Genomic DNA, 23,669 nt, shown 5'->3' on the forward strand with positions numbered 1-23,669 from the left:
GGGAGAACATGCAAACTCCACACAAAAATTCCAACTGTTCCAACAATTCCAACTTGCTGTGAGGTGATCGTGCTACCCACTGCGCCACTGTGACGCCTGTCAGTCATTCATTCATTCATTTTCTTTTCGGCTTAGTCCCTTTATTAATCTGGGGTCACCACAGCGGAATGAACCACCAACTTTTTCAGTATATGTTTTATGCAGTGGATGCCCTTCTAGCTGCAACCTATCACTGGGATACACCCATACATTCCCATTCACACACATACACTACAGACAATTTTAACCAATTCACTTATACCGCATGTCTTTGGACTTTGGGGGAAACCGGAGCACCCGGAGGAAACCCACGCTAACACGGGGAGAACATGCAAACTCCACACAGAAATGCCAGCTGACCCAGCTGGGGCTCGAACCAGCGACCTTCTTGCTGTGAGGCAATTGTGCTATCCACTGCACCACCGTGACACCCATCAGTGTTTCATGTAAACTATAAAACAAAAAATAAATGTGTAAAATAAATAAATGACTATTTGCAGTGTGGACTAGTCTTGCACATCTCTACCCACAAAAACTGACTTAGAATAAATTAAGAAATAAGAAATACCTGAGGTAAAGAGACTGAAAAGTGAGTTGAACCACCACTAATAAGTGAAAGCAACCTGAACATTATAAAATGCGCTTTGAGCTTTCGAGCCAGTAACGCATTTCACATGTCTGGAAAACAGGCAAAGCAACGCCCAGCATCCTCAGACGCCCAGAGTGCATTCCCAGAAATAAATTTCATTTCATTGCAAATCAACTTAAGTGAATCGTGGGCATATTTTCCTGTTTGGCTATGGAAGTTCAAAAAGCAATGGGGCAGACTCTCTGACATGCGGTGCATGCCTCAACATGTTCTAGACAAGCTCTCTTTCTGTTCTTTATTTCCCTCCCCTCCCCCAACAGGAGCATTTGCACCTTACACCTTGTTTCCCAGCTCTTAAGTGTGTGTGAAAGTTTGCAGGGCTCTCTCCCATATATCTTACACACACAGTGAGAGAGAAATGCCCTCACCCTGGCCCCGTAATACTGCCTCTCCCTCCCCCTCAGGCATCTGCTGCCTCTAACTAACCTCCATGAGCCCCCAAGCACCAGCTCATTCCCCTGTCCCCTACGGTGCTGTGCCCAGCAGGACTGCACTGCCCCTGGGAGAGAGACAGCCAGACTCATGGGCGGGAGGCTGGGGGAGACAAGACCCCTGGAGGGACGATGTCAATAAAGAGCTTCCTGTTGCTGGACCCCTGACTAAACACCGGCCAAAAACCTAAATTGCCAGGGTTGTCATGACTACTACACTGGGCCACCGGAGAAGTGCGAGAAAAGAAAAAAAAGTAGAAACAAGATCTAGAAGAATGTGTGTGAACAAGGACTGGACTGATGGTCATTTGTTTATTAGTCTTTCCCTCAGCTGGTCTGAAGCAGTGTGGTAATCAAATTAAGCGTGAGATCATAACAGTTCCAGAAGGTGTTTTGAAAGAGAAGACAGTTGCTTTAAAATGAGGATCACATTAAAGGCATGGTATGTCATTTTTGCCGCTAGAGAGAACAAATTCACAACAAATGAGGGCAGTTTGTTGATGTTGAGTTTGTGGAATCTCAGGAGTTGCTCTGTTCATTACATCCTACAGGACTCCTGCAGAACTCACGTTCATAGATGAGCTAAAGCAGTGGTCCCCAACATTTTGATCACCGCGGACCAGTCAACGACTAACAATTTTACTGCAGACCGGGGGGTAAGGCGGTGGTTTGTAGGTTGCTAGGCAACCATGAACCGTTTTCTCAGAGAATGACAAGCTGACAAAACATTGCTGTTACTCTGATACAAGTTTGATTTATGGTGAAAATTACAAAGCACTGCAGTGTTTGGGTGTTCTTTGTTTATCTGAGATGATTAGTCTACTGAAATGTGTATTCCATAAAAGCTAAAGCTGATCGGTCAATTCTTGTCACGTGACTTGCGGTGCGCTCCTGGTATCCATTCAACTATGTGAGTCCGGAAGGCCCGAACACCTCACGCCGCTTGCGTGAGCAAGCGACACACCTCCATTGGAAATAACAAGCTTTCGGAAACTCTAGAAAAGACGTGGTATGATGTCTGTTTCTTACTCGTTTTGTTGCTTGTGGGTTAAATTTGGGTGCTCAAGTGACCAAGATGTAAGCGAGAGAATACGGTCACTTTTCAAAATAACAGATTTTTTAAAACAAAAAATTGTTCAGACTCAATTAACAAATAAAACAGAAATAATTATTTCTTGTGTGGCCCGTTACCAATGATCCACGGTCCAGTACCGGTCCTCTAAGGACCACTGAGCTAAAGTATTCAAAACTTATTATTATGGTAGTATTAAGCAATTGCTGATGATAGACAAGTTAGACGCTACACAAAAACAGCAGCTTTTACTATGCCACGGTCGACCACTTCTGGTTCTCCTGGTCATGATCACAGTGGTTTTTCATACTAAATACATTTTAAGATCCTGTTATAATGCTGCCCTGTTGAGACTCTGTTGAGACGCACAACATATTAAAGTGTCTTTGGTGTTTCCATGTTTTCTACAAAACCAAACCGGAAATCATGAGTGTCTGTGTTGCTAATGTTTTAACTATTTTAACTAATATTCTGAATTTGAATGTGGTTCAAAATATTTGGGATAATGTAAGTACCAAGTCAGCAAATTTATAACACTGTTCTAGTTTGTTTTTGGATATTCTAATTTTAAAATATTAAGTATTGTGCCTTTAAACTCTTTGATTCCATGGACTATATATGCAAACGATTAGTCAGCCTGTCTAGTTTTATTTCTTTTTATATTTCATTTTTTATTTTACTTTAGTGGCAATGCTGCAAACTTAGTGCATGTTTTGAAACTGATATTTATTGAAATTCATTGAACTGTAAACAAGCTTCCTTCTTGGATTGTCGGTGGACTTAACAGGAAGAGAAAATTGTTAAAAAAACACCACAACTTTTTGAAACATAGCTTGTGCTAAAGTATGCTTGACTTGTCTCTTCACTGTGCATCAAATTATCAAATGTCTTCAAAAGTTTGCTTCTCCTTTACTGCTTATATGTGCATGTACTTGACAAACCCATGGAGACCTGAAATGTGATTTAAAGTCAGGGCTTGCCACCAATTTATGCAGTTCCACAACTCCATTATAAAGTGCAATTAAAAGGGTAAAAGACAATGTCAGGTGAAAAAGCATTCCTTATGGTTAAGATGTGCCATCCAAGTCCAATGAAACTACACGCACCACCAAACTCCAATCTTGATGGTTAAAAACAAAAAAGCTTAGTTAATTAAAAACCAAAGGAACAGCTTTAACTTTGAGGGGATCTTGGCACTACTAATATTTAGCTGAATTATTGGCATTAGCTAATTACAAGCCTACTGTCTAACGGTCAGCGGGCTTTGCTTTGAAGTCAAGTGGAGCTCTTCACGTCACGGATGTGTGGAGAGAAGAAGGGAGGACAGGCACTGGATGAGCGCATGCTGCAGGGTGTACCATCCTCCCTGATTTGATTTCCTGTCCGCATCCCTCCTGTCATTTACAAATGCAATTAGAGTCGAAGAAATAGGCATGGAAGAGCTGGGAATGGCTGCTGCAAATTTGCCAAATTAAACGACATGCCACAGGCCACGAATTGCACAATTTATAATGATAATTAAAGGAGCATCAATCTGTGAAGTCTTCTGTGCACAACTTGAAGTATCAGCAAACTGCGGTTAGTTTTTGGGGAAAAAAAGGGAGCGGGTGGGTAAGTGTTATTGTGAAAGAGATGGAGAGAGAGGGAGAGAGATGCTTGCAGCTCAATTAAAATCCACAAGTATAAACTTTGGCTGGGCAGGGTGACGCTTCCTGTTCTGGCCTGCCTAATCCCGAGACGGTACACTGAGAGAGAACAAAGGCAAACCCCACATGCATACACACACACCTACCCTCCACACACACCGGATATCTAAATCCCTTCAGAAGCATGTTGGAAGGAAAGGAGGGGGAAGAATTCAGGTCGCTCGCGTGTGCAGTTTAGGTTTGTGCCTTGGGTCTAAACAAGTTTTTAACTCGTTTGTCTATACTTTTTCCACAAAATCCAGTTTAATGTACAAAACCATACAAATTTTTAAAGAAAAAACGACTTATAGAAATTACATAATATCCCATAAACAGCACTTTTAAAAGTTTATTTTTCCTTCACGAAACTAATCATTTTGATTTAGTATTGAATGTGACAGTAAAGACATGTGTGCTGTACGATTAATTAAAGGTTATTTTCATGAGCATTTTGTCAGTGAAGCCTCATCAGTAGTAAATCTCCAGCACCTGCTTTCAGATGTAGCAGCATTTACTACACAAAGTCAAAGTTCAGTCATAAGCCTTGCATAACAAGAATCACAGCCAATTTGATGGGCAAGATTCTGAAATCGAAGATAATTATTCTGCAATTTCACAGCTGTTTGTGTCACTTCTCAGTAAACTATCACTCTTTGTTGCTGCTACATCTGAAAGCACATGAAAATACCACATTAACGCCCAATCACAATTCTTTTTTTACCTCTACCCCTTGTTTAATGGCCCATGAAACAGATTGTGAAGGGGAAGGGCTTCAAATTTTACTTCCTAAGAAATGGGACACCACTACAACACCAGCACACATCACCATACGTCATCACAATCTCTTCATACGAGATCGACAATGCCGACAGCTGTAGTTATTCCAGTTGCATTATTTTTTAAAGATTTATCTTCAGGAAATCACTGAAGGCAATGGTATTATGTTATCATAACCATATAATGTGGCAATAAGCTCATAACTGTACTGTGCATTTACATATTCGTATTCATCTAAACACACAAAAACAAAAAAAAATTATAGCAGTCACTGTAAAACATTTACATTTACATTTAGTCATTTAGCAGACGCATTTATCCAAAGCGACTTACAAATGAGGACAAGGAAGCAATTTACACAACTATAAGAGCAACAGTGAATAAAGGCTATAGGCAAGTTTCAGGTGTGTAAAGTCTAAGAAGCAAACTATTAGTAATGTAATTTTTATTTTTATTTTTTATTTTTGAGAGAGTACAGTGGTATAGCCAGAGAGGCAGTTGCAGATTAGGAAGGAAAGTGGAGACTTAAATAGTTGAGTTTTACCCAGTATATTCGTTAAAGTTAAAAAGAAAACCAATAGAGGGAGCTTTAAAATATACATTTCTAGAGTGAGTGCCTGCTGTAAAACAGAGTATTGTAAATGGAATCCAGGTGATCTTACCTCCAGAATATGCTCATCCTGTTGTTCCCTGTCCAGCTTCCGAGATGTGGTGGTGACCAGACCTGCAAACACATAAGCACAATTTAACAACCTTATTAAACCATCCATATTAAACCAAATTTAGTATAGTGCAAGCTGTTAATTCAAATAAAACGTATCAATGAGACGGCACAGACATTCTGAAAGGGAGGTTTTTGTCAGATTTACTTAACGTCTGGTTGCAATATGGTAGAATAACCCCCATACACACACACACACACACACACTCACACACACACACACACACACACACACACATACATACAAACACACACACACACACACACACACAGAGACACACATACGTTAAATGCCAGAGATTCAGCTGCACAGAACTGCAGAAAAGGAGAATTGTCAGGACTGTTTTAAAGCTGAACAAACAGGCGCGCTTTAAACACACTCACACACTACCTTCCACCAAACACACAACACTCATTATAAAGAGCTTCAAGCTCTGAAAGGATGAGTGAAATGTCAATGCAACCATCACTGGGTTTACTCTACGTGTAAATCTTTTAGTAGTTGTGTGTTTTTCTGCGGTGGGTTTTTGAAGATTTCTCTCAAGGGCTTTTCTTTATATTACTGCAAAACACCATTTGAGCTGAACGGAAATCCAGTTGGAAGTGAATTCAAGTGCCGAACCCAGAAAAGAGTGTATAAACAGGCAGACAGAGATCGAACAACAATGCAAATGAGCACAGGCTTCAGTAAAGAGCGTTTCGATTGCAGATAATAAGCAGACTTGTGTTACTCCGTCAGGATAATTGTACATTAGATGGGGCAGAGAGCGCGCCGGACGTTGCCAGGCCCGGCCACACGAGAGACGCCTGCCGACCGCACCACGTCTGATTAGTGCAGAAAAAGGATTTCCGAAACCAGAAGCCATCAATGGCGCACATGCAGGCAGCAGAAAATAGCCCGGCCGCAGCACGCCTCCTGCTCCTGCTCAAAACTGTGTTAGGCTGCTAACCGTCTCCTTCTCCTTTGCTCTCGCAGTCGTACATGGAAAATGAAAATAAACCGAATGTGGGCAGTCATCAAAATCTCTGCACGGTAAAATGGTATATTAAAGGCAATGCTACGTTTATAGACCAAGAACTTGACTGGAATGGAAAAGGACATTAAATAGGAAGGAATTTATTGTACATCCAATATATTTTTACACTCTTAGGCTTTTTAAAGTAATAGCATTTTCGAGCTAATCTAAAGCTGTGTTTTTTGTGTCAATATGATCACAAGCAGACCATGCAAAAACAGGTGTGAACAGGTCTAAATGTTTTAAAGGAACATTTTTTTAAAGGCTCGTTTTACAACTTAAACAGTTGACTTGGACCATTTTTAAATCCATTCACAGCAGATTTCTTCTTCTTGCGGAGTCACTTTTAGCTTAGCATAGTGAATTGAATCAAATTGAACATTAACATTTCATTTAAAAAAAAATCCCAAAAAAAGGGTCTTGGTAATTGATCCATTGAATCCTTTGAACACTTTGGACCACTTCGCTTTTGTGTAGATTTGGTTGAATGTGTTCAAACCATAGACTGTAAAATATATGGACGGAGTATCCGTGACGTCACCCATAGGTTTCTGAAGAGCGCAAAAGAAGCCACAAGTAGGCACGGCCAACCGTCGACATTTTGTTCGCGCGTCATCGCACCCACGGCGGGATACCAAACAAGGGCAAAGAGGCGGAGAGTGGGCGGAGCTTGCTTAGACCTGGCAGACAGACTTTACTTTGGGAGAAACGCTTAATACTCTATTACCTGCGACTCGTTTGTGTTCTGACCACATATGCTTGGCTGTACACTATATCAATAAAGTGATTAGACTTTCAAAAACACTGTTGTAATACATTGAGCCACTAAACATTGCTCTTATGACGTTTTTCTACAGGAGGTAAACGCGAAATACTTCCAAACACTTCAGATGTGTGTGTGTGTTAGTAAATGCAAGACTATTGATAAAATCCAGCACAACACTGTATGACAACGCTTCAGGTGACTGTTCTAGAGCCTACAGCTAATCATTCTGTCACATTCTGGAGTGCTTTACGGGTCTAAAGAAAAATATTAATGATAAATGATCTTAAATCAAACAAATACATTTATAGAGATGGTATACAAGTATATAACTTTACTCACATGGGAAACGAGGCCACGTGAATGGTTTGTGAGCACAATTAAGTGCACAAAGCATCCCATATCATCTGATAATTGTAAGAAATAAGTCCAAAAGGCAGCTGACTGTGTAAAGCCACATAAAACAGAACAAAAATACGATGAATATGCCGAGATCAGTGGCTAATCTGCCGGATTCAGCTGAGGTGAAGTGACGGCGACCAGCGAGACCTAGCTGTCACTCAAGTGGCCACGCCCTTAATTATGCAAACTTAATATAACCTAATATAAAGGAAATGGATGAGTTATAAAAAAATTCACCCCCCTCACAGTTGTCATGGAGGGTAATAATAGCTATATGAACCAAAATCGTTCTTTGTACCAGGCTGTAAACACCTTTTTTTCTGCTGTAAAGTTGGCCATTCTAACAGTGGGCTCAATTGCCACTTGCTCTATTATGGAGCCAGGACTAGCGGAATTTTGATGAATTGCAGTTTCAGTTACTTCCGTATTGGCCTCCTGAGGGAGAGCGGGAGGTTGCCGCTTGGTTCAAACACCCACCTATACTCTTACTGACCTCATTCTTAAACATTACAGAACGTTATTAAAGAGTGCTGACCAGATGGGCTTTAAACGTTGTGTCGACAATCCATGTTTGGTGTAAAAAAAATAACAATAAGGGAATGTTCTCTTCCAAGTCCTAATAATAAAAGGACACAGTGTTCAGCTTAGTTTTAAGACTTTTCTTTGTTTAAAACTGTTTTCTGAGTGTTAATAAAATCTATAAAGGCTGTTAGTCATTTTACTTTATACAAAACTACATGTAGGTAGCAAAACAAGCCTCTCATAATTTTCATCAGTCTTTTTGTTGGATGAAAATGCATGATCCCTAGGATAAAATGTATGTTTTTATCCATAATGACACTCATTCTAATTACTTTTGATGTTCTAATATATTCATTAAAGTTAATTTAAAGTTAATTGTAAACAATATATTATAAAATTTAAATTTAGCAAAAGTATACGTGTTAAAACTATAAATGCTGCCTTTGAAACTCATCAAACAAAGGAAAGGGATATAATATAAGTTACATTTTACTTTCATTAATCAGTTTATAAAGTATATTTAATTGATTTTTACCAATTTAATGATTATTCAGCATTATTAACAGTAAAAATACGAAAATTATGCAAATGTTACTCTTTTTTTTCAACTGAAGACTATTTCATGAATCCACATATATAATGTTGCATATGGATACACATTGAACTAAACCCCATTTCTCAGCTGAAATGAACAACTTTCCTCCTGATATGGTTCCACGTGAGCGTATATGTGCACTGCTGCTGGATGGACCTTAAGAACACGCTGCGAAAAAGACGCCCATGTTCGTACCCACAATCCATTTCTTCCCCAGCCAAAAAAGCAGCGGTCTCCTGCATGGCAAACTAAGCGTGGCCAAAGAAAATTACAGTTCAGCCATTTTTGGAAAAAGAAAAACAAGAACGTTCAAGCTGAAAGATGCTAGAGTTAAAGTGTAGAGAAAGCAAGCAGGAAAGAACAAAAGAATCAAACAAAACAACCTGACAAATGACCAACTGACCACATAAACAAATTAAACAAACAAACACACACACAAACTTTTGTGTACTTCAATTCAATTCAACTGAGCACACAGACAAATTCCACCAACTAACTAATAAACTTAATTTTGTGTATTTCACTTCAATTAATTTCAACTGACCACACAAACAGATTCAACAAACTAACAAACAAACATTTGTGAAGTTCAATTCACTTAATTTCAACTGAGCAAAAAAAATAATTGAACAAACAAACAAACAAACTTTTGTGTATTTCAATTCAACTGACAACACATGAAAAATATAACAATTAAACAAACAAAACTTTGTGCATGCGTCAAGGTGGCGCAGAGGTTAGCAAGATCGCCTCACAGCAAGAAGGTCGCTGGTTTGAGCCTCGGCTGGGTCAGTTGGCATTTCTGTGAATGAGAGTGTATGGGTGTTTCCCAGTAATGGGTTGCAACTGGAAGGGCATCCGCTGCGTAAAACATATGCTGCATAAGTTGGTGGTTCATTCCACTGTGGCGACCCCAGATTAATAAAGGGACAAGGCCAAAAAGAAATGAATGAATGAATGGTCTTTGTGTATTTCAATTCGATGCAACTGACCAAACAAACAAATTCAACAAACAAACTTGTGTTTTTCAATTCAATTAATTTCAACTGAGCACACATAAAAAATAACAAAAAAGTTTTGTGTATTTTATTCAATTCAATTGACCAAACAAACAAATGTAACAAACAAACAAACAAACAAACAAACATTTGTGTATTTCAGCTCAATTCATTTCAACTGACCACACATAAAAATTAACAAAAAAAGCTTTTGTGTATTTCAATTCAATTGACCACACAAACAAATGTAACAAACAAACAAAATAACAAACAAAATTTTGTGTATTTTAAAGCTGGTTCGTTCTATTTTATGGTCACTGGTGCTACATCAGCCAACATTACACTTACATAATAATAGTTGAGCAAACAACTAGTTTTAAAGCCTAGCAAGGACACCAGAAAACTAGCACAAATCAATCTACTAGCTATCAGATGGTGTTGTTCACCCTCATTATTTCTAAGAAATAAAATTAATTTTGCCGAGAGATTTTTTTATTTGATCTGTCTGTGTAGTCTGAGCTACTAACAGCTGCGTTTGTTTCACTGAGCACAAGCATGTGACCCTCGGCTAAAAATCCTCTCCGCTAACCGCTCAACTCCTTCAGTAAACACATAGTGAAATCTCACATATAATGATAGCGCTGCCACACTGCCTCTAGAGAACAGAAATGGATAAAAATCAGAAAGAAAACAGAAAAAAAGAGCATCAAAATGCCTGGGTAAAAGACACACTGGCCTTTTCTCTAAAACACTTCTGCTCGGGAGGGAGAAAAGAAGGGCTATTTTCTCTTTCTAGCTCTCTTGAACTCTCCTTTGCTCAGACCGAGGCCCATTGATGGACTTTAGAAGAGGTATCATTTAGCAGGCAAGAATGCAACACCTCGTATAAGAGACCGAGGCACCACATTCCTCATTAAGGCTCTCGAACACATGTTAAAGCGCACACACTTATAAAATGCACATGCACTGCTCTTAAACAGATGAATGTACATGCAAAACGCTCTCGAGGCCCACTAACAAGCACAAAACAGTCCATGCCACGGCTACACAGATAAATGAGTGCATACACAAAGTGGGCAGACATGGGCAACGTTCCCAAACACTCCCTCCCTAACCCTCCTTCCCTTTCCAACACATACTGTGTGTGTGCGGCAGCCATTGCAGCACTGAGTAAGAGAGATATAAGGGCAACACTTGAGGGGGAAGTCTTTGCTTGGTTTGTGTGTTTCAGAAAACGTCTCGCATTAGCCTTACACCATTAACCTCCTGCTGAACGCTCAACAGAGCCTATCAAAGAGACACTCTGCCACACTCACGCACAAATATGTGCTCGGTTAAGTGAAAAGCATGCAAATATTGAAACATTTCAACTTATCTTCTAATATCCTTGTTATACGCAATTATATGTAGTAACTAGAGTTGGGTGTAATACGTTCCACATTAACGTGTTACTATAATCTAATTACATTTTTGGGGATTGCAGTAATGTAACGAATTACATTTTAAACGAGTGTAATTTGATTATAGCTACTAAAGTCGAAGTAATTGCATTACTTACATTAATTACGAATCATAAACAAATTACATTGACTATATATTGACCTCTCTCACACACATTGCTGAGTCTTGTTGTATGTTTAGCTGTAACACTGCGAAACGTTTTTTCTGTCTAGTCGTACTGTGCCTTTAGATCCTTGCCTTGTTTCCTTTTTTATCCTGTTTGTCTACACTATTGGATTGCCCTGATGATGCCATTTGCTCCTGTTTGACCATTGCCTGCCTGACTTAGCTGTTAATAGTGGTGGGCAAAGCGAGGCTTAATGAAACACTGAAACAGTCGAAGCAAATGTGTCGACACTTCAAAATGTTTCGAAACCCGTCTCTACAGTGACACCTAGTGGTCATTTTATGTATTGCTCTTGAACAGCAAATAAAGTTTCTAGAAGAAAAAAATGCTTCTTTTAAATCATGTTTTTCGCTGCAACGTCAGTTAATGAGCACGCGCTTTTAAATCTGTATTGTCTGTATTTAAGTCTGTATTGAAGGACATTAATTTCATAGAGTGTAAAAACTAAAATATTGCAGTCAAATGCAGTCCATGTCCAGTCTTCAAAGAACTTTCGACTGCTTTTAACTCGACCAGCAACTTGTTTAAGCATTAGAACAGAAAGCATTCTGACAACTCGTCGCCAAGGAGGACACCGGCGCCCAAAAACACGGCGGCACAACACAACAGACTAAATTGGATTTTTGTGCAGGATTTGCAGTGATCGTATCTTCTGAATATGTAGAGAAAAATAGCTGCTTATGGGGCCATTCATATACAGTATCGCATCTTTTGCATGTGCAAGTTTGTCGTTTCCGATGGAAGTGCGCTCTCATTTTCCAGGTGCCCCTAGTTGAAAACCGCAAGTCACTTGACAAGAACTGACAATCAGCTTCATACCTTGTATGGAATATACACATTTGCATAGACTAATTACTTCAGACATAAACAGAACACCCAAACATTGCAGTGCTTTTTGATTTTATGGACATTACATGTATCCAAGTTATCTTCTAAATGTCTTCTTTTGTGTTAAAAAAAAAGACAAACAGGTTTGGAACAAGTGAATGTTGAGAGAATTTTGAGTAAATTATCTCTTCAAGTGTTTTGAATATGTTAAGCTGCTGTGATCAACCCATTGTAATGTTTTAGTGAATATTTAATTACTGAAAGAGCTAAAGTTAATTTTGTATTTTATAGGTATATTTTATATGTTTGAAAAGTAACTTCAAAGTAAAGTAATTAGTAATCTGATTACTTTTTACATTAAGTAATTAGTAATGTAATTAGATGACAATTTTCCAGTAGTGGTCAGTAATTTGTAATGTATTACTTTTTTAAAGTAACCTTTCCCAACAGTAGTAACTAACAAATAAATAAAGTCACATTCAAATGTGTGTTCTGGTCATTCAAAATCATGCAACTATATTTATATATTTTTACACGTGTTTACAAGCGAACAAGTATATTTATGATGAAAATACCATTTAAGGTTGTCTTTTTTTGTAATATCTGAATATATTCACATGATGTAATATGTAAATATATAAAAAAACAACTTCTTTTCCCCCAGCATATGTGTTCTGTATTTGTAGATTCACTTAAATGCTGATGTCTCTGTACATTTCTCAAAGCAGGAGCTCTCAAACTCATTGGTAGATAAAGCAGACATCATCTGAATAAATCCCATCAGTCTCGTCTGGTGGCTTCAGCTCAGTCTCCGCATTTAGAAACCGAAGGCCCCTGGAAATGGGGCAGCTGATGGTAGGAAATTCCTATCGGAGAGTGACTGAGATTACAAACACTGAGCTTTCAGACCTCCGCTCCATTCGCTGTACTAACTCCATTTAGAGTGTGGGTCAGGAAGAGAGAGAGAATGAACAAGAATAAAGAGACAAATCCCTGGCAGATAATGTCTCTTTCAAAACATTCTTTCTGATTTGAGTATTCCAGAGCTCACGGCTCATTCATGCATGGGGACGACCTGGATTTACCACACTAAATCAGTGCATTCCTGTCTCTGTGTGCACAAGGTCATGTTCGTATTAAGACTGTAGCATTGATTTTTTTTCTGTACATCACAAGGTATGGCACACTGCCACAAAAGGTGTCTATCTTGTCCTTTAAGGATGAAGAGACACCAAAGGAAATTGAAATATAAATATATATATATATATATATATATATATATATATATATATATATATATATATATATATATATATATATATATATATATATATATATATATACAGTATATGATTATAGAGTGCTATACAAATCATTCCAAAAATGCAAAAAGAAGTCCACTGAACTTCTAGTTCTATTATCCTAAAGTCAATTTAGTTTGTTTTTGAGGCTTTGGTTAAATAAGAAAGGTTTTTGATTTAAACGAGGTACATTGATTTACTTCCTAGTAGTGTTAAATTTATAGTCTACAAAAACATAGAAATAGTTTTTCTATACAATGTGCGAGTTGTCATTATTATGTCACTCACTTTGTAAAGTAAAACAAATAAAAACATGTCTTGAGAGCTTAAAATGCACTTACTGTGACGAAGCCAATTAGAATGCTGTCGGAATGCCATTGTCATTTATATTATTCATTTGAAGACATTCAAACTTAACAAACAAACTTAATGCACTACGTATTAGAGCTGCACGATTTTTGAAAAAAATATTGCAATATTTTGTTATTCAACGTTATATATTGTGATATGAATACAATTTCACCAGATGACTTTAATATCTCTATTTGGAAATAATTTATCATTTTAGATTTACTGGGATGATTCTGTAGGGAAGTGCATCTGCATAAAAATCTAACAAACAAATTAAAAACATAGATAAATGCAATGAAGAAAAAGTTACAATTGAAACAAACAGTGTTTTATTCTTTTCGGTAATTGAATAATGAAAATACAAATTATTCAACACAATTAATCATTTTTAAAGTTACGAATGGTACAATTTCTTATGCCTGAATGCTTTTATAAACCTCATACAGTCACAGGCCTCAAAACACATGCAACTGATCAATTGTAATCAAGACTCAACATTGCAAATCATGCGATGTGACTATTGCGAATGATCACATTGCGATATCAATGCTGAAACGATATATTGTGCAGCCCTAGTACGTATGAATACACATGGAATACTGTTTTTTTTTTTGTTCAGTTTGAATATAGTTCCACATACTGTACTTTATTTATGAAGCACAAAAACTCTATGAATCAAACATTTGTTGTTTGCGAAGCTTTCTTTCTAACAAAATAATGCTCCACAAGAGTGAAGTCATTTATAAGGGATTTATAAAGTATTACTTAAAGGGCACCTATTTTACCCCTTTTTCAAGATTTAAGATAAGTCTATTGTGTCTCCAGAATGCGTCTGTAAATTTTCAGCTTAAAACACCCATCAGATTATTTATTATACCTTTTTAGAATGGTGAAATTTTCTGCTTTGAACACTATGTAGTGGTTTTTGTTGCCTGTGCCTTTAATGCTAGTTCTCCCCTCCCGCCATTCCCATGTGCCTGTCAGAGTGTGCCTCAATCTCCACCTCGGCTGCGTCAGATAAACAGCACAGGTGACAGACATGAAGGAAGCAGAGCTCACTTAATGTTTGTGAGAAATACTACAGTAAGAACTTTCCCAATGACTCAGACTGATTATTTGATGTATTAGTTGTGGAGTTAATTCAAGCCTTTCTGCAACGATAAGTCACACACAATGTCGTTACAAAGTTGTACTGACATGCGGCTGTGGTGATAAAGTAAAGTGAAGTAAAATCGCTGTAATTCGTTACAAACATGCACTGTTTTAAAAACGTTTTAAACTTTTAAAACTCATTCTTGATCACATTTGATGATGATCACAGAGTGCTGAACAGATCTTTTAATCCTGGTTGCTTTGTGCACATCCTGTCTTGTTGATATAATTATATGCGTTACTACAGAGACATGTTAATACATGGCTGTCAATCAATCCGGTGGGTGGAGAAACCGCACTCCTACGTCACGTTGCAGTGGGCCACAATATGAGAGCGATTTGGATTTTATTTTCACGTCAGGAAATTTAAAAAAAGAGACTTATTGTCTTTATATCACCCCAATATGACTGTGGACACACTATACCTACACACAGTTCTGTCCAAACAGTTTACAAAAGATGATTTTCATCATAGGTGCCTATTAATGCCTGAATAATAAGATGTATAAATGTTCATTTGAATAGATTATTAATCATCTACTTACGCATTTTGAATGACCTTAAAACTACCAGCTACACTTAACTAACTGCTTTGTAAATAATGCGATACATAATTTAGTAATGAAAAATAAATTCTTAACAAATTATGAAAATACAATCATTAAGAGCGTTATACATGTCTTTAAAATTCAGGAAAACAGCATTTGTAGTGGCATTTACAAACTTCTAACATCTACTATTGTAGAGTTAATGCTTAACAAATAACGAATGAACTATTTGCTAATGCTTAATAGATGATTCAAAGTGTGTAGTTGATATAAAGTGTTACTCTACTGTTTTGTCATGCGAATAGTCTCACACATGCTGAAGGCCATGTTTTGAAAGCGCCATAGTGAAGTCAACCTTCAAATGGCTTACTTATGATCTCTGGTCTGCATGTTAAATGGGATCAAGAATGGCATTATTTTCATTGTCATGGAAACTTAACCTAATACTTTCTCCTACTAATGAACAAAATGCAATGTTTCTCAAATGTCCATGCAAGATTCTTCCGGACACTTTCATGGACCCGCTCGGCTGGGTTGACCATCAGGGAGATTTCTGGTGTGTGAAATCCGACGGTTAGCAGTAAACAAGCAGGACAGGTGTGCTGCTGGATATGCTTCACAAGCCTCTAAAACCCTGCAACTTTATCCACAGGAATGAGTGAGCAGAAGGGAGGGGGAGTGATTTGTGTGTTTTCCCCTTCTGCACCTCGCTTTACTTTTCAATCCTTAATAACCTTTTGTGTCCCGTGCCAACTGTGGGAGCCTAAAAAGCAGGAAATGACAGGAAGTCGTTGGACATACTATCCAGTTCTTTTCAAGCTTCCTCTGCTTTGGGTTGATCCCTTTGAAAAATGTGCATGGCATTGTTGTGTACCGAGCCACAGTTTTTTCCCCCCTCTGAAAAACTGAAAATTGATATGAAAGTGGAAAGGAGTGTAGAAGAGAGGAAAGCAGGTCTTGTGAATCATTTCGGCTATATCCTCCCTTCACTCCAATTAAATAAGCAGAGCGGAGCTCAAAGGCACAAGGGTGGCTCATAGACTTCTAATTACCTGAGCTGATTTCTATCCCAGCATCCTGTGCTCTCCATACTGTCAGTAGAGCTAGCTAAAACTGGTGTGGCAAGAGGACAAAGAAGGAGCTAATGCAGATATCAGGTATTACACCAGAGGTCTGAGATTTCCTAGAAGTGTGTGTGTGTGTGTGTGTGTGAGTGTGTGGTTTGTGCACCAGAACAAGAGCTGTCTGCATTGTTCTGAGCACAATTCCTTCTTGTGCCTGCAAGCTAGAGAAATAATTCTCATACATAATCTACCTGCATACTTAGGGTAAAAAATAGCACTGAGCATGGGAGGTGGTGTTTTAGAATTATTTATATACTGTTATGGTAAAAACATTTTTATACGTTTTAATTTTGATATTATTTTGCACTAATTGTATTAGTTTCGTCATATATGATAAATAGCTAGAAGTATGCTATATTAATTTTAGCACTTAAAGTGTCGTTTACCTTAAGGTTCAAGTTCATTTTAGTTAAACAATGCCATTTACACTGCGCTCTTCTACTAAATTTTCCCTTCTTTTGGTGCATCAATCTATTGGATTGCTTGATATAAGAAATTATGTTCTGCACTCCTAAAAAACATCTTCTTGTTTCATTTTATTTGACATATTTTACTGAGAAAAGACACAAACATTAGCCAATTTTCAGGCTTTGAGCTGAAAAAAAGTCTCTTTTGTCTTTTCCAACTAATGCATGTAAAATGAAATGAAATAAGACTGTTCTCATGAGTGCAGATCATAATTTTTTATATTAAGCTTTATTGTATTTAGTCCATTTTAATTATAATTACACTAACCATGTAACAAATCCAAATAAAACAGGTTGTCTAAAGTTAAATGGTAAAACAGTACCTGAAAATCAGTGTTAATTCAGTCAACAAAGTTCCTGTTAAACTTTCAGCCCAGGCTCATTATTGATACGTTCCCCTATATACATTTCTGGAAATTAGGGCTGGGGAATTTGGGGAAAATATCTTATTGTGATTTTTTTTTCTGACAGATATTGCGAATGATTTATGATTTAATTTTGAAGTCAAGCTTCAGCTCAATAATCTGTAAGCCATGAGAAAAATTCTGGAACAGCTCTTAAAAATTACCCGTTTTTGTTCCGTGTCTGACTCTGAAACCAAAATATTCCCATATTACAAATGCTGTTTTTTTTTAATATTAATTCATCTATTAATGGTTCTGAAGCAGCAGACATCCTAATCCCACTTGTCAGCGCAATCCGGTTAAGATTTCTTTTTTTTATTAATGTGGGCGTTTCACATAGTTTTATTTTATTTTTTCACTTTTGCTAATTGGTGAAGCTTTTTTCCTCGCCGCTTTCGCCACTAGCTTGCATGGTTCGGGATCTGTAGAGCTGCGCATCGATGGATTTGCTCTTCAGTGTTTGGACTCTCAGTAGTGACTATTAAACCGCACTGAACTGAGCTAAACTGAACGGAACTTAAACTCTGAAAATTGAACTGACACTGTTTCTATTTACTATGATCTTTTATGTGAAGCTGCTTTGACACAATCTACATTGTAAAAGTGCTATACAAATAAAAGTGAATAGAATTGAATTGAATTGAATTCTGATTGGGCAGAACGAAAGTGTGCTTACTCAGTTTGGCTAGTAAGACTGTCACACACAGCCGGCAGTCACGCATTTGCTGTGGGTGGGGAAAATTATATAATACATATATTTCTTACTACAGCCTCTTGTGATTTACTAATCGCAACATTCAAATTGCGATTGCGATTCATTTTCAATAATCGCACAGCCATACTAGAGATCGCAAAATACGTTCCAGGAGGTACTTTTTTAGCAGTTTTCACAAATCCACCAGAGGCCACTGTGTATACTTTTTCAGATCTCAAATTTCTCTCGTGTGTGCCATTCGTGCCTGCTGTTCTCACGTAAATCCACCAGAGACCACTGTCGACTGACTAGATGACTGACTGATCGATGAACCAACCGACCGACCGACCCTAAACCCAACTAATAGTGTTTTCAAAAGCACCGACTTACCCGCCCCCCACCTTCCCTGAACCAGTCTGATTTTTACTACATTTTCAGATCTTACCACATTCTCACCCTAATATTTACTTGTTTACTTTGCCTTTTATTTACTTAAGCCTGTTATTTACTTGCCTTTTGTTTTTCTTTTACAAGCTTTCTGGAATCGTTCTTCGTCATACTCAAACCCTGTTGTCGTGGTCAACTTTTCTATGCGTCTCACGTCCGCCGATGTACGCGGCGAGCTACTGAGTCCACACAGAGGTAGCTAGTAGCAAAATTAAAACAGCACGCGTTGACGGCATCCTAATGCCCCGTATCGTTCGTTTTAAAGACGAAATGCCACCATACGTAGCTCTGGCTACATAATTCACGCTCTCCAGAAATGCATATGGGGCTACGTTTTCACAATGAGCCTGTGTTGCAAACTTCATGTTAAAGGTCATGAAGCTAAATGATTTTTATACGTTGTTAAAAGTTTAAAAGTGGTTTAATTATACAATTTTCACTGACAAAATCAAAATGTAATTTTAGTAACTGTAATGTTGAATAAATAAGACAGTCTCTGAACACATTTGTTGTAAATCTTCTTCTGCAGAACCAAAATTTTGCTATCCAAACAAAACCGGAGGACCCGGGTATATTTAATATTTCATATATTTAAATTTGTATATTCCACACAATGAAGACCGTCTTACAGATTTGAAATGAGATGAGTAAGTAAATTAGTGAACTATCCCTTTAAAATGCTGCTGACAGAAAACAGTGATATTTGATCCCTTTCTCTTTCTCTACACATGCGCATTCACTCTGAGAAAAATGAGTAGTCACGTTCGCCTGTGCAAACACACTTGCTCACATAAAGCCTTTTCCTTTATCACATCGTTCAAAGTCCAGCTCAGCGGGGTTCTTTCGAAAACTAGGCTGAAAGCAGCTTTCAGGCAGATAGGTTAATTTCTCTTCAGCGACAGGTATAGTGCGGCAAGGATCTCTTTTACACATACGGATGAGCAAAAAGTGCAGTCATTGAGAGAAAGCATTCCGCGAGGGCAAAGGAAAAGACGGAGAGACTAGCAAACCACCCACACGCCTTACAATGAGCAAAGGCCTCTGGGAAAGACCTTAAAGATATGGAGAAAGTGAGAAAATGAAGGTGTGAAAGAATCCTATCAGGCGTTTGTAAGCCAATGCAGGAACACTTATGCAGGAACACACACAAACATGCGCGCACACACACAGGTATGTACATACACACCATGTTTATGCAAGATCACACCCACACACTCTCTTTATCACTTTAACTGCCCGGCGAGGAAAGGATTGAGGTCAGTATGTGCAGGTTAACCAGACTCAGGCTCTTTTGCATGACCTGACAGGAACAATTCATTCACCTGCATTAGAAAAAAATCTGAGCTCGCAACGGCTGTGAATGAAGCTCGAGCACCAAACATATATTCAGCAGAGATCCTTCTTTATGCTTTGTGTCTCCCTGAGAAACTTTGCTGCTTTTTTTATTGAGTGTGGCTGTGGCGCACAGGTGTCACAGAAAATTACAGTCCTCAGATGTTTTGAGTTTCAAGCCGGATGTATTCTGCGTAGTCTTCACTGCCTGGTTGTCGTTTACGCAAGGTTTTTAAAATTGTGTTTGTTTTCATATGCCAGCAGGCACAGCACATCAACATGAAGTTGTACCCCAACATCGTGTGGGCATTGCATTTTGTTTAGAAATGAAAATCGTGTTGATGTCAGGCCGACATCAACGTCCAACGACCAGCCTAAAATCAACCAAATACAAACGTATAATGATGTTACAGCTTGACGTTGTGTGGACATTACCAATATGACGTCTATCAGACGTTAGATTTTGGTTACCATACCTGACAGTACAATACATGTCAGTATTGGATGTCAATATGACATTGGTTTAAGATGTTGGATCGACATTGAAGTTTGGTCACTTTCTAACACAACCTAAAAATCAACCAAATATAATCTGACGTTGTTATTGGACGCCAAAATAATGTCCTTAGACGCTGGCTAGACATTGAATTTTGGTGACCTGGCGTCACAACCTAAATCTAACCTAATATTAACATATCATGATGTTGTGTGCCTGATGGGATGTAACGGCCCTTAATGTTTTCTTTGTTTGGGAAATGTTTCGTATGTTTTCTGTGCAGAAAGGAGCCGATTTGTTCCTGCAGTCCAATTGAGGCCACCATTCTCCTGGTCAGCTGACTCTTAGCTGCCTGTAATGTCTCTTTTATCCCTTCCTTTTATAGCTTTGTGCTCACTTGTGGTTGGTTGTGCATTGTTAACTCTGGTAGGATATATCTGTGTTAGTAAGTGGATCTTTGTGTGTATTTATCCATGACTTGCCTGTTACAGTTTGCCTTGTCTGTGTTATCTCTCCTTGTTAACTACATTACTGACTCTTGCCCTATTCAACTATTCAACAATTTTGAAAAGCTTTTTCGATCCACTTTAAATGTTGACTACTGCATAGTAAATTGGGATAGTAGGGAATCCAATGCAGTTTCCTTTTGAACTTTTTAAATATTGTTTTTGAAGATGGAGTTAGGATATTAAGTGTTTTCAAAGACTGAACCTCTAAGTGCCACCACTTTCATTTTTTTGTGTGTGTAGTTCCAGTAATTTTACTCTTATGGCAAAGACTAGATTATTTAAAGTGAAATAACTGAACATGAATATAGGCGGCTGGGAAATATTTTAGAGAACAATTTCAGACAGCATTTAGAGGTTTTTGCATTTGAACTCTTCATTTTGTTTCTTAGGTAAAATTGAGGGGTTTTGAATTTAGAATATTTTTATTTATTTTTGTGGTCTTGTTGACCTCTGAAGCTAAATAATAAATGCTCATAATTTACCCTATTTATCTGTCATAATGAATAAATATAAATAAAGATAAATAAAAAGAAAAATAAGACAATTTATTGATTTAATTTTTAGCTATTACACAAACAATCTATACTTACAAAAAATCTGATACAAAAGAAAGGCACATAAATAAACAATGTTGAGTATATTCATATACTTATACTCAATTATTAACCTTTCGATTCACTATTTATTTATATTAAATCAACAGAGAGTGTGGCAAGTTGGCTTAGTTGAAAGCACAGTCGCCTCACAGCAAGTAGGACAGTGGTTCAAGTCCCGGCTGAACCAATTGGCATTTCTGTGTGGATTTGGTATGTTCTACCCATGTTCACACTGTTTTCCTCCGGGTGCTCCGGTTTCCCCACAGTCTAAAGACCAAACTAAATTGGTCGTAGTTTATGTGTGTGATTGAGTGTGTATAGATGTTTCCCAGTACTGGGTTGCAGCTGGAAGGGCATCCGCTGTGTAAAACATATGCTGGATAATTTTGCGATTTATTTCACTTTGGCGACCCCTGGTGAATAAAGGAACTAAGCTGAAGGAAAATGAATGAATTAACTAAATTGGCCATAGTGTATGAGTGTGTGTGTGGATGTGAGAGTGTATAGGTGTTTCCCAGTACTTGTTCTGGCTGGAAGGGCATCCGCTGCATAAAACATATGCTGGAATAATTGGTGGTTCATTCTGCTGTGGTATATAATATAATCCTGATATATAAGGGACTAAGCCGAAGGAAAATTAATTAATATTAATAGAGATTAGGAATGCAATGGTTCTCGTATTGTCGCGTTGTTCTCTCACGGTTTGGTGCGCCCTGGGATCCGCGGTTCAGAATATGCATTATTAATATTGGTTTGCTAATAAAAACAACTGCAACAAAGCAGTTCCGCCTTTGTATGCTTCCAATTACCTTTCCCATCCCTTGCACATGCGAAGACCTGTCTAGTCACCTCCTATTATGTAAATCCATTGTAGACATCACATATCTTCACGCATGTACGTGTCGAGATTCTGTGTGTTTCGGCATGGCAAGTGATGGAGATAAAGTGCAAATGCGCAGGTGAGGCCAAATCACAGCACATTGCTGTCATTGTTTCAACAGACACTCAATATAAATTCAGACAGACACAAAAACATAACGAATGCCATTTTTTTGTTGTTGCTGCAAAAATAGCCTAGATCAGTAATCACTAACAGGAGGGTCGAGGTTCATGTCCAGACCCAGAAGCGCCCCATACAGACGCGGACATACAACAGGTCTGTTACATCAGTCCTGCTCCTGCTGGGTGTTCTTCCGCACCCAATCACTCCCGCTATTCACTCTGTTTACCCGCTGTCGGCTAAGAACGGTTTTCTTCTCGACTGACTGTTCTGGCTGAATTAAGAGAGAAGAGCTAAACGTTCTCTCTTTGCTTAAGTTCCATTCACTACGATGGTGCTGATAAATGAAACGGAGCTCTCTAGAATCATAATAAAATCATTTGGAAATCATAAACAAAAATGCGTTGTTGCTTTGGTAATGCAAGCATAATGTAAACAGAAGTAATTAATACTTTAAAAGTGCTCAATTATTACGATGTGTTGACATAAATATTATCTGCATAAGAGTCGAGATATGAAACAAAAAAGGGAAAATTTAAGCTTTTCTCTTTATTTTCTTAAGCATTTTATTTGAACATGCAATTTTCAAAATGCTCTACTTTTATTTAATGCGAGAACATGCAAATATACAGTCATGTTGTGAAGCTGTTGCATTGTCAGGTGTTTGTTACCCAATAAATGTTTATGGTTCTTTGAAGTGTTCTGTATAGGCATTTTTTTCTAACCATAGTACAAACCGTATTGCACCAAAACCGTGACCCTAAAACCGTGAAAGATACCGAACTGTGAGTAGATTGAACTGTTGCACCCCTGATGAATAAAAAAATTTAATAAAATCACATTATGTCATAATTTTGCCAGTCTTTAAAGCATAGCTTTGTGTTGTGCACATTAAACCGTGGTACAATAAACTCTTCACAAAAGATCAAGGAAAATCCTGTTTTCCATGACATGTTCTCTTCAATGAAACACAAAAGCTGCACTAAGACCTGTTTACTGTTGCCAAAAATAAAAAACTCACCCAAAGCACTAGTTACTGCTCTCTCTCTTTCTCTTTTACACACACATACATGCGCACACTTCTAAATCAACCAGTCAATACCATCCAAGGTGCTTTTTGTGA

At 37.9% G+C, this 23,669-nt stretch overlaps 1 protein-coding gene across 1 annotated transcript in view; it reads right to left on the minus strand.

Moving 5' to 3' along the window:
* Positions 1-23,669, minus strand: part of fat1a (FAT atypical cadherin 1a) — a 142,355-nt gene that overhangs the window by 74,020 nt on the left and 44,666 nt on the right. The window contains 1 exon segment of the mRNA XM_056460918.1: positions 5,316-5,377. Within this exon segment, the coding sequence (XP_056316893.1) occupies positions 5,316-5,377 (62 nt within the window).

Source organism: Danio aesculapii, chromosome 1 (genome assembly GCF_903798145.1).
Source record: "Danio aesculapii chromosome 1, fDanAes4.1, whole genome shotgun sequence".
In the NCBI taxonomy this organism is placed as follows: Eukaryota; Metazoa; Chordata; class Actinopteri; order Cypriniformes; family Danionidae; genus Danio; species Danio aesculapii.